The sequence below is a fragment of the Bufo gargarizans genome, chromosome 1 (genome assembly GCF_014858855.1).
Source record: "Bufo gargarizans isolate SCDJY-AF-19 chromosome 1, ASM1485885v1, whole genome shotgun sequence".
Classification (NCBI taxonomy): Eukaryota; Metazoa; Chordata; class Amphibia; order Anura; family Bufonidae; genus Bufo; species Bufo gargarizans.
This window is the reverse complement of record NC_058080.1, coordinates 294297328-294309913: the sequence shown is the minus strand read 5'-3', so window position 1 is coordinate 294309913 and position 12586 is coordinate 294297328. Positions and strand designations below refer to the sequence as shown.

Sequence of the window (12586 nt, the reverse complement as noted above, 5' to 3'; positions counted from 1 at the left end):
GGTGTAGTTTCTTAGATGGGGTCACTTTATGGAGTTTCTACTCCAGGGGTGCATCAGGGGGCTTCAAATGGGACATGGTGTCAAAAAAACTGTCCAGCAAAATCTGGCTTCCAAAAACCATACGGCGCACCTTTCACTCTACGCCCCGCTGTGTGGCCGTACAGTAGTTTATGGACACATATTGGGTGTTTCTGTAAACAGCAGAGTCAGGGCAATAAAGATACAGTCTTGTTTGGCTGTTAACCCTTGCTTTGTTAGTGGAAAAAATGGGTTAAAATGGAAAATTAGGCAAAAAAATGAAATTCTCAAATTTCATCCCAATTTGCCAATAACTCTTGTGCAACACCTAAAGGGTTAACGGAGTTTGTAAAATCAGTTTTGAATACCTTGAGGGGTGTAGTTTATAGAATGGGGTCATTTTTGGGCGGTTTCTATTATGTAAGCCTCGCAAAGTGACTTCAGAGCTGTAGTGGTCCCTAAAAATTGGGTTTTTGTAAATTTCTGAAAAATGTCAAGATTTGCTTCTAAACTTCTAAGCCTTGTAACATCCCCAAAAAATAAAATATCATTCCCAAAATAATTCAAACATGAAGTAGACATATGGGGAATGTTAAGTCATCACAATTTTTGGGGGTATTACTATGTATTACAGAAGTAGAGAAACTGAAACTTTGAAATTTGCTAATTTTTCAAAATTGTTGGTAAATTAGGTATTTTATTATGCAAAAAAATTAATTTTTTTGACTTTATTTTACCAGTGTCATGAAGTACAATATGTGACGAAAAAACAATCTCAGAATGGCCTGGATAAGTCAAAGCGTTTTAAAGTTATCAGCACTTAAAGTGACACTGGTCAGATTTGCAAAAAATGGCCTGGTCCTTAAGGTGAAAATGAGCCCGGTCCTTAAGGGGTTAAGTTTACGAGCCAAGTTAATTTGGACCGATCTCCAATAGCTGCTCACCATTGGGCAGTCCCAAAACAAATGTAAATGATCTGCCTCGGAATCGCCACAGCGTGGGCAGTCAGAGGAGACTCTAAGTCCTCTCCTATATAACCACATAGGTGTCACATATATTTTGTGCAGAATATTGAATTGTACAACAGTGTGATTAAAATTATGTGAAACGAATTTTAAACTTTCCCCTATATTCTCCCAATCTGGGGGACCCATCTCTAGAAGTAAAGAAGACCAGGATCTTTGTCCTGGAGAAAGAACACCCAAAAAAAATTATTTCATTAAGTGTCTATAACAATGTGATATTTTAATTCTCGTGACAGCTTACAGAGTAAGTCATGTAAAAATTGCGGAGTATCTATAGAAAAAAGGTGACTATTCAAAGTACTAGAAAGTGCTGACCTCAATTGAAAATATGCATACCAAGCCACCTCACCCAAGTTTGTTCTTTGCCTTAGCTCCGTCAGGGACAGAATTTGTCCGCCACTGACCACCTGATATAAGTACTGAACATTCTTAGTCCTCCAATACTGGCAACAACTCAAATCCCTTAACTCCAAGAGCTTTGAATTATGCCACAATGGAGTACAAATAAGTGATGCCTTGACTCCACACCAGCTCCTTATAACCAGCCACGTCTTTATAGCCATTCTGCAAAAAAGTGTATACCCAATCTGTGGATTTGATAAGTAATCGGACTCCAGTATGGTAAAAAAATCCGAAAAACCTGAGTCTTTCACCACTCTGTTGCAGAAATGGCTACTTTCCCAATCATTAAAAAAACTAAGTTGAGAGGCCACAAAATAGCCCTTAAAATAAGGGAGGTTAAGGCCTCCCTGATTATAGGGCATGGAAAAATAGAGTGCCTTCAGTCTCACGCGCTTCCTCCCCCATAGTAGATCATTAAGCATCCGCTCTATCAACCTAAAATACTTGTCCGTGATCCATACAGGTGAGTTGCGCAGGACATAAAGAACCTGGGGCAGCACTACCATTTTTATTAGAGAGATTCTATCCGCTCTTGTGGGCAGGATTTTTTGCCATATCTTAATTTTGGCCCTCAGCTTTTTCAGCAGGGGAATCAAATTGAGTTGTAAATATTCCTGAGGTTTGGCAGAGACTGAAATCCCCAGATATTTTATTGAATCAGAAATTAACTGGTTGTCCCAGTCGCCTCGCAACTCATCTATAGGGAGGAGAACAGTCTTCTCCCAATTGATCTGCAAACCAGACGGAGCAGAAAAAGAACCCACCAAATCCATTATTCGAGGAAGAGTAGTTTCTGTTTGATGGACAAAAACCAAGATGTCGTCTGCATAGAGGGATACACGATCATGCTTCCCCATTACACCGAAGCCAGACACCTGCAGGTCTTGCCTAATACTAACTGCTAAGGGTTCAATATAAATGTTAAACAAGAGGGGGGAAAGAGGACATCCTTGACGGGTGCCTCTTCCTAGGGAAAAACTCTCAGTGATCGTATCATTAATCCTAATCCTGGCAACTGGAGAGCTATATAATAACTGCACCATCAACATAAATCTCGGACCAAATCCCATTTTTTTCATCACCTCCCAGAGAAAAATCCACTCCACCCTGTCGAAGGCTTTAGTAGCATCCAACGACAGGATGGAGCGGGAGCCGCACCCCGGGGACTGAATATTCATAAATAACCTATGCAAATTATGATGGGTGCCTCTCTTTGGCATAAAGCCATTTTGATCTGGGTGAATAATGGTGGATATAACCCGCGAAAGCCTCCTAGCCAAAACTTTTGATAGTAGCTTAGCGTCAGTATTTAATAAAGAAATTGGTCTATAGGAGCTCATTTCTATCGGGTCTTTATCCTTTTTGGGAATTAGAACAATAAGAGCTTCCATCATAGAGCAAGGTAGGCCCCCTCCCTGTATTGCTTGGGAAAAAACCTCTAGTAGCTGGGGAAGAATCGCGTCGCTGTATTTACGGTAAACCTCGTAAATACTTGGAAAAAAATAATTATATATATATATATATATATATATATATATATATATATATATATATAAAAATGCCCACACATTAAGGTTAATGTACGAGGAGGTACTTGCTTGATAGGACCACTTACTAATAATTTGAAGTGCATGGTAGTCTAAATTTATAAAACCATGTAACTCGTGTTAATCATTATCTACTTCCCCTCCACACTGACATGCCTGTTTTAATAGCTTCATGCATTCCCCATGTAGTGACAATTCTGGAGCATCTATTCTTATGGCTCTGTTGTGCCATTCCTTTATAATGTCTACTAGAAGTTATGAATGAATTGCTAGAAGTCTGCTGTAAGGGTACAGGGGGGGGGGGGGGTGACCAGTTGGAGGTGTGTACCTGCACAGTCTGACAATGGCAGCACTGATTGGATAGAGTGAGTCTGTAGAGTGACACCCCCCCCCCCCCCCCACACACACACCTGGTTACCACTCCTCTGTACCCTTGTTGCAGACTGCCAGCAATTCATTCATAACTTCTAGTAGAAATAATATAGGAATAACACCATGTGCCGCACATTAATTGTAAATAACCACATCATGTACCTCACCTTAACCACATGTTGCCCATTATGTGAAGAGACACATGAAGGGGTTACCTACTATGAATGTGAGGCACATCATTTTATCAGTTTGGACCTCCATGTGCCTTTCTTTAATAGTAAATAACCACATGTTGACGATTATGTGAGGAGGTACATGATGGGGTTACTTTGAGGCACAAAGTGTTAACTTTTGAACCTCCTTAAGCCTCATATTAACAGTTGATGACCTCATGTACTTCACACGTTATCCTCATGTTGCTCTTTATGAGGTACTTGATAAGGTCATTTAATATTTGTGCCTCACATTAATACATGTAGTAGTAGTGTCTCCATGAAGCACACACCTATCACCTATTTCATGTAAATACAGAATTAAACTTCTTCTGCAGCAAGATCCTGTGTGTGGTAGGGAAAAGGACCTGTGATGATGTCATCACCATGTGACCAGTAATAAGCAGATGTTTTCTGGTCACATGGCGATGACATCGCAGGTCCTTTTTCCTATGAGCATCCAGCACCGCAAGGAGTGTGGTCCACGGTGAGTGTATCAACCCCCTGCCCTACTATTCTCCCCGCCTTCCTCCCTGACACTAACCCATCAGGTCACTCAGCTTTTTCATTGGTGGTGCAGTGGCCGGCCTCGTCATAGTGGAGAGGGAAGCTCTCCCTCCTTCTCCACTGTGCGGCCGCTGATGAACATGGCTTGTGCTGTGCTTTGTGCTTGCCCTGTTCTCAGATAGGGACAATAGTGCAGCTCAGTATCGAAAAATGGATAATCCCTGTATCTAACCTAACCATTATCAAAGTATTGAGAAAGTGTGAAGACTTCAACACCCGTTGCAACCCTATGGCACGCTCATGACGAGCACAAGATATTTGGCACTGAAATTGCATATCTGTGTTAAAATTTAAATTTTCATCTTGCACCATCTGTTGTGCATTGAGTTTTGCCAAACATCTGTGGGGTCAAAATGTTCACCCCTTCCCATGAAGGGGAAAAAAAAAAAAAAATAATAATAAAAAATAAAAATAAATATATATATTTATTTTTTAAGGATTTGCTCTGGTAGGCAGGGTAAGCAGACGCAGTACAGAGGCAAAACAAGTTAGTAAATCAAAATGTCAGTGTTTATTCACACACAAGGCAAAGGAAAAAAGACTTATTACAGTCTTGGTGTTAATTCACACAATGATGAAAAGTCCATAGAACAGACACGTCGCCTTGCTAGCCTTTTTATCCCTGGCAGTCCACAGCAGGCTTTAGGGTGCATGTTTCCCAGCTTGCAGCCCTCATGCAGCTCTCAACCTTCCAGCACAGCCCCATACTTCAGATCCCATAGCAGAGACTGAGCTATTAAGCCCAGCTGCCTACTTAACCTCCTCCCGACCATGTAACGCACGGATGCGTCCGGGAGGCGGTTGATTTATTCCTCCTGGACGCATCCGTGCGTCATCTCGCGAGACGCGAGATTTCAGACTGAGCCCGCATGTGCATCGCGGGCCGGCAAAATTACAAGCACCATTTCGTCACCAGCCTGCCAGCCAATGATCGGAAAGTGAGACTTTGTGAGAAAAAACAAAAAAAATCAATTTCCGCTAACTTATGCCAAAAAAAAATAAAAAAAAGTCTATGAACTCGCCAGGCCCCTCATTGAATACCTTGGAGTGTCTTCTTTCAAAAGTGGGGTCACATGTGGGGTATTTATACTGCCCTCCTAAAAGGAATTTGGGCACCTTTTGCGCATCTAGGCTGCAAAAAAGTGTCACACATGTGGTATCGCCGTACTCAGGAGAAGTTGGGGAATGTGTTTTGGGGTGTCATTTTACATATACCCATGCTGGGTGAGAAAAATATCTTGGTCAAATGCCAACTTTGTATAAAAAAAAAAATGGGAAAAGTTGTCTTTAGCCAAGATATTTCTCTCACCCAGCATGGGTATATGTAAAATGACACCCCAAAACACATTCCCCAACTTCTCCTGAGTACGGCGATACCAGATGTGTGACACTTTATTGCAGCCGAGGTGGGCAAAGGAGCACACATTCCAAAGAGCACCTTTCGGATTTCACCAGTCATTTTTTTTTACAGATTTTGATTGCAAACTACTTCTCACGCATATGGGCCCCTAAAATGCCAGGGCAGTATAACTACCCCACAAGTGACCCCATTTTGGAAAGAAGACACCCCAAGGTATTCCGTGAGGGGCATGGCGAGTTCCTCGAATTTTTTATTTTTTGTCGCAAGTTAGTGGAATATGAGACTTTGTAAGAAAAAAAAAAAAAAAAATCAGCATTTTCCGCTAACTTGTGACAAAAAAATTCTAGGAACTCTCCATGCCCCTCACGGAATACTTTGGGGTGTCTTCTTTCCGAAATGGGGTCATTTGTGGGGGTTTTCTACTGTCTGGGCATTGTAGAACCTCAGGAAACATGACAGGTGCTCAGAAAGTCAGAGCTGCTTCAAAAAGCGGAAATTCACATTTTTGTACCATAGTTTGTAAACGCTATAACTTTTACCCAAACCATATTTTATTTTTTATTTATTTTTTTGTTGCCCCAAATTTTTTTTATTTTTTTTTTATCAAAGACATGTAGAACAATAAAGTTAGCGAAAAATTTATATATGGATGTCGTTTTTTTTTTTTTTTTGCTAAATTTTACAACTGAAAGTGAAAAATGTCATTTTTTTTGCAAGAAAAATCGTTAAATTTCGATTAATAACAAAAAAAGTAAAAATTTCAGCAGCAATGAAATACCACCAAATGAAAGCTTGGGTGGTAAGTTGAATGACCGAGCAATAAATGGTGAAAATACTTCAACTCCGGTCCGGTATTTGATCTCACCTGGCTGAAAATCAGCCCAGCCGCCCATGTTGGGAGGAAAATACCTGCCTTCCCAAACAAAACCCCTTGCTATGATATATTTTTGGCTCTATACACCACCACAATGGATTTGAAATGAAACAACAAAATGTGCTTTAACTGCAGACTGTCAGCTTTAGGGCTGTTTCACACGAGCGAGTCCATTGCGGGAATCGCGCTCCGTGTGCGAGTGTGATCCTCCACTCTGGACTTGCAGGAGCGCACAGCATTATCATGATTTATAATGCTATGTGCCTCTGCATGGCCTTTTTTCCACAGAATCATAGTGACATAAAAATAAGTAGAAATAAGGTCAAGCAGAAGCGCACGGCATTATCATGATTTATAATGCTATGTGTCTCTGCAAGTCCAGAGCAGAGGATCACACTCGCACACAGAGCGTGATTCCCGCAATGGACTCGCTCGTGTGAAACAGCCCTTAATTTGAGGGTATTTACATACAAATCAGGTGAACGGTGTAGGAATTACAACAGTTTGCATATGTGCCTCCCACTTGTTAAGGGACCAAAAGTAATGGGACATAATCATAAATCAAGCTTTCACTTTTTAATACTTGGTTGCAAATCCTTTGCAGTCAATTACAGCCTGAAGTCTGGAACGCATAGACATCACCAGACACTGGGTTTCATCCCTGGTGATGCTCTGCCATGCCTCTACTGCAACTGTCTTCAGTTCCTGCTTGTTCTTGGGGCATTTTCCTTTCAGTTTTGTCTTCAGCAAGTGAAATGCATGCTCAGTCGGATTCTGGTCAGGTGATTGACTTGGCCATTGCATAACATTCCACTTCTTTCCCTTAAAAAACTCTTTGGTTGCTTTTTGCAGTATGCTTTGGGTCATTGTCTATCTGCACTGTGAAGCGCCGTCCAATAAGTTCTGAAGCATTTGGCTGAATATGAGAAGATAATATTGCCCGAAACACTTCAGAATTCATCCTGCTGCTTCACTGATGAGGTGGTATGCTTAGGATCATGAGCAGTTCCTTTCCTTCTCCATTCTCTTCTCTTCCCATCACTCTGGTACAAGTTGATCTTGGTCTCATCTGTCCATAGGATGTTGTTCCAGAACTGTGAAGGCTTTTTTAGATGTCGTTTGGCAAACTCTAATCTGGCCTTCCTGTTTTTGAGGCTCACCAATGGTTTACATCTTGTGGTGAACCCTCTGTATTCACTCTGAAGTCTTCTCTTGATTGTTGACTTTGACACACATACACCTACCTCCTGGAAAGTGTTCTTGATCTGGCCAACTGTTGTGAAGGGTGTTTTCTTCACTAGGGAAAGAATTCTTCTGTCATCCACCACAGTTGTTTTCCGTGGTCTTCCGGGTCTTTTGGTATTGCTGAGCTCACCGGGGCGTTCCTTATTTTTAAGAATGTTCCAAACAGTTGATTGGCCACGCCTAATGTTTTTTCTATCTCTCTGATGGGTTTGTTTTGTTTTTTTTCAGTCTAATGATGGCTTATTTCACTGATAGTGACAGCTCTTTGGATCTCATCTTGAGAGTTGACAGCAACAGATTACAAATGCAAATATCACACTTGAAATGAACTCTGGACCTTTTATCTGCTCATTGTAATTGGGATAATGAGGGAATAACACACACCTGGCCATGGAACAGCTGAGAAGCCAATTGTCCCATTACTTTTGGTCCCTTAACAAGTGAGAGCCACATATGCGAACTGTTGTAATTCCTACACCGTTCACCTGATTTGGATGTAAATACCCTCAAATTGCAGCTGACAGCCTCATGCACACGTGATCCGTGACCGTTTTTTCGTCCGTGGGTCTTCCTTGATTTTTGGAGGATCCAGGGACATGGAAAAAAATGTCGTTTTGGTGTCCGCCTGTCCGTGCGGAGCCAAACGGATCCGTCCTGAATTACAATGCAAGTCAATGGGGACGGATCCGTTTGACGTTGACACAATATGGTGCAATTGCAAACTGATCCGCCCCCCGTTGACTTTTAATGTAAAGTCAGGAGTCCCTTTTATACCATCGGATCGGAGTTTTCTCCAATCCGATGGTATATTTTAACTTGAAGCGTCCCCATCACCATGGGAACGCCTCTATGTTAGAATATACTGTCGGATATGAGTTAGATTGTGAAACTCAGATCCGACAGTATATTCTAACACTGAGGCGTTCCCATGGTGATGGGGGACGCTTCAGGTTAGAATATACTAAAAAACTGTGTACATAACTGCCCCCTGTTTTTAACTCATTGGTGGCCAGTGTGGCCGGCCCCCCCTCCCTCCCCTGTAGTTAACTCATTGGTGGCCAGTGGGCCCCCCTCCCTCCCCTGTAGTTAACTCGTTGGTGGCCAGCAGACCCCCTCCCTCCCCTGTAGTTAACTCATTGGTAGCCAGTGGGCCCCCCCCCCCTCACTCCCCTGTAGTTAACTCATTGGTGGTAGCGGAGAGTACCGATCGGAGTCCCAGTTTAATTGCTGGGGCTCCGATCGGTAACAATGGCAACCGGGACGCTACTGCAGTCCCGGTTGCCATGGTTACTTAGCAATTTGTAAAAGCATTATACTTACCTGCGAGCTGCGATGTCTGTGTCCGGCCGGGAGCTCCTCCTACTGGTAAGTGACAGGTCTGTGCGGTGCATTGCCTAATGACCTGTCACTTACCAGTAGGAGGAGCTCCCGGCCGGACACAGACATCGCAGCTCGCAGGTAAGTATAATGCTTCTACAAAACTGCAGTAGCGTCCTGGTTACCGAACGGAGCCCCAGCGATTAAACTAGGACTCCCATCGGTACTCTCCACTGCCACCAATGATGGGGGGGGGGGGGGGGGGAGATTTTAATTAGGAGGGAGAGGGCCCACTGGCCACCAACGAGTTAACTACAGGGGGAGGCTGGCCACCAACGAGTTAACTACAAGGGGGGGGGGGGGCGGCCGCCACACTGGCCACCAATGTGTTAACTACAGGGGAGGGAGGGGGGGGGCTGGCCACCAATGTGTTAACTACAGGGGAGGGGGTCTGCCCCCTGCTGCCTGGAAGCACCTGCCAGGCAGCAGGGGGCAGTCATGTACACAGTTCTTTTAGTATATTCTAACCTGAAGCGTCCCCATCACTATGGGAACGCCTCTGTGTTAGAATATACTGTCGGATCTGAGTTTTCACGAAGTGAAAACTCGGCTCTGAAAAAGCTTTTATGCAGACGGATCTTCGGATCCGTCTGTATGAAAGTAACCTACGGACACGGATGCCAATCTTGTGTGCATCCGTGTTCTTTCACGGACCCGTTGACTTGAATGGGTCCGTGAACCGTTGTCCGTCAAAAAAATAGGACAGGTCCTATTTTTTTGACGGATAGGATACACAGATCACGGTCTCGGCTGCAAAACTGTGCATTTTCCGATTATTTTTTATTTATTTTTTCCACGGACCCATTGAAAGTCAATGGGTCCGCGAAAAAATAAACGGAAAACGGCACAACGGCCACGGATGCACACAACGGTCGTGTACATGAGGCCTAAAGCACATCTTGTTTGTTTCATTTCAAATCCATTGTGGTGGTGTATAGAGCCAAAAATGTTAGAATTGTGTTGATGTCCCAATATTTATGGACCTGACTGTATATATTATAAAAATTTGTTTCTGTCTGTCTATTATGTTATGTAACGAGCTGGAGTGGATTAAAGACTGAAAAACCGAAAGGTCTTAACGATAGGAGCTGCTATACTTTTTTTTTTTTTTTAAACATAGCTCTATGATGCCCCCTGGTATCTATACCCTGCAGCCTGGTGCAGCTGAGGCTGTACCATTCTGGTATCTAAGGCCTATGGACTGCGTTTAGCCTTTAAGAAAACCCTCTTAGTTCCCTAATAATGTTACCCCATATGACACCCATCTCACAAGATGTCAATTCTAGCTGTGAATAATATTATAATATGATACCACCTCGGAGCGTTATATCGGCAGTGGCATTACTGTATAATTTGTAGGTCCTTGTAGTGAACCCATTAACCAACATGCCTTTAGCTGTTCCCCTCTTCTTCATCGACTATATTAGGGCCACTTTGATGTCCCCCACTTTACCTGTTTATTAGATCGGGAAGATGTACAGCATATTGTGAGCTGGTCACCGAGACGTGGAACGGTACACGCTGCAGCGCTACGCCCCTCGCTCAGTGATTGGGCGCTCAAGCCAAGCCTCCTGCCCAATTTCTTTAGCCCCTATTTAGCAGAGGCAAGGGCGCGCACTGCCATACTAGTGCCGGCTGCTGCGCTGCCCACGTGTAGCCTGAACACTGACTCTCTCTGTTGAATAGGCAATATCTCTGTGCTCCTGCCCAGTGTTGCTCCTGATGAAAGACCCGCTACAGGGTCATTGGAAACGCGTAGAGCAGAGTAGGGCTTTGGTTTATGTAGCCCGATTGTAGTCTAGTGTAGGAAGGGTCCCGGCTGATCTAGATACAGATAGATCGCTAATTAACACTGACTAGTACCCTGCAGCATTAATAAGGTAAGCTGGTGATACAGCTGGGATAATATAATATATTACCAGAGTGTGTTTATAATCATCACTGGTAATAGTGGCATAGTGTGTGGGTGTAGATGTGAACAAAGTGGGAGTCAACAATTCATGCTCACGCCCACACGCTGCCCACCTATTTCAGCCTTGACAATACATTGATTAGGGGGTATTATTTTTAATGTGAAATGAAAATAAAGTTTTATTTTTATTTTAAACCGTCCACTCCGATTCCGTGAATCAGTTTAAAAGTTGTGGTGCATATAACTTTCTGCTTGAGGGTTGAGCTACAATTTTACCCACTAATATCTTTTATGCAATTTTATGCAATTTTTACTATTGTACTTGTACTTAACATTTTCTTCTTCTTAACAGAGTTCGAGACGTTAGTGCACTGGAACCTGGAGAAAATGTCTTGTCATTTCTACAACAGTATTTACATATCTCAGGTAAGTTAGAGTGGACAGGCCAGAGTGGACTTTTAACCCCATTCTGACTGCACACTGTGTATATACGTCCTATCTGCACATACCCCGTGCAGCTAGCACGTGTATATACACGTGCAGGCAGCGCTTTAATCCCAGCCGGGGTGTCTGGAGCAGGGGCAGGAGCAGAGAGCTGCAGGGTTAAAAAGAAGTCAGTGTGCTCCAGAGGTCTTTTAATGACATATTTATGTGCCAAAAAAATAATAAAATAGAAGTAAAAAATAAATAAAGAAAAAAATATAAAAAATGCAGTCGCTAACAGAAACCGTCATTGTAGTTGCCCCGTTCTCTCAAACCTATACATGTTTTATATACAAACTGGATTCCCAAAAAGTTGGGACACTATACAAATCGTGAATAAAAACTGAATGCAATGATGTGGAGGTGCCAACTTCTAATATTTTATTCAGAATAGAACATAAATCACGGAACAAAAGTTTAAACTGAGAAAATGTACCATTTTAAGGGAAAAATATGTTGAATCAGAATTTCATGGTGTCAACAAATCCCCAAAAAGTTGGGACAAGGCCATTTTCACCACTGTGTGGCATCTCCCCTTCTTCTTACAACACTCAACAGACGTCTGGTGATCGAGGAGACCAGTTTCTCAAGTTTAGAAATAGGAATGCTCTCCCATTCTTGTCTAATACAGGCCTCTAACTGTTCAATCGTCTTGGGCCTTCTTTGTTGCACCTTCCTCTTTATGATGCGCCAAATGTTCTCTATAGGTGAAAGATCTGGACTGCAGACTGGCCATTTCAGTACCCGGATCCTTCTCCTACGCAGCCATGATATTGTGGTTGATGCAGAATGTGGTCTGGCATTATCTTGTTGAAAAATGCAGGGTGTTCCCTGAAAGAGATGACGTCTGGATGGGAGCATATGTTGTTCTAGAACCTGAATATATTTTTCTGCATTGATGGTGCCTTTCCAGACATGCAAGCTGCCCATGCCACACGCACTCATGCAACCCCATACCATCAGAGATGCAGGCTTCTGAACTGAGCGTTGATAACAACTTGGGTTGTCCTTGTCCTCTTTGGTCCGGATGACATGGCGTCCCAGATTTCCAATAAGAACTTCGAATCGTGACTCGTCTGACCACAGAACAGTCTTCCATTTTGCCATACTCCATTTTAAATGATCCCTGGCCCAGTGAAAACACCTGAGCTTGTGGATCTTGCTTAGAAATGGCTTCTTCTTTGCACTGTAG

At 42.9% G+C, this 12586-nt stretch overlaps 1 protein-coding gene across 1 annotated transcript in view; it reads left to right on the top strand.

The window, feature by feature from the left end:
- The window catches only part of LOC122926738 (altered inheritance of mitochondria protein 21-like), a 175110-nt gene that overhangs the window by 14327 nt on the left and 148197 nt on the right, over positions 1 to 12586 (top strand). Inside the window, exon 3 of the mRNA XM_044278212.1 lies at positions 11264 to 11337. Coding sequence (XP_044134147.1) covers positions 11264 to 11337 — 74 coding nt within the window. The remainder of the gene's footprint in view (positions 1 to 11263; positions 11338 to 12586) is intronic.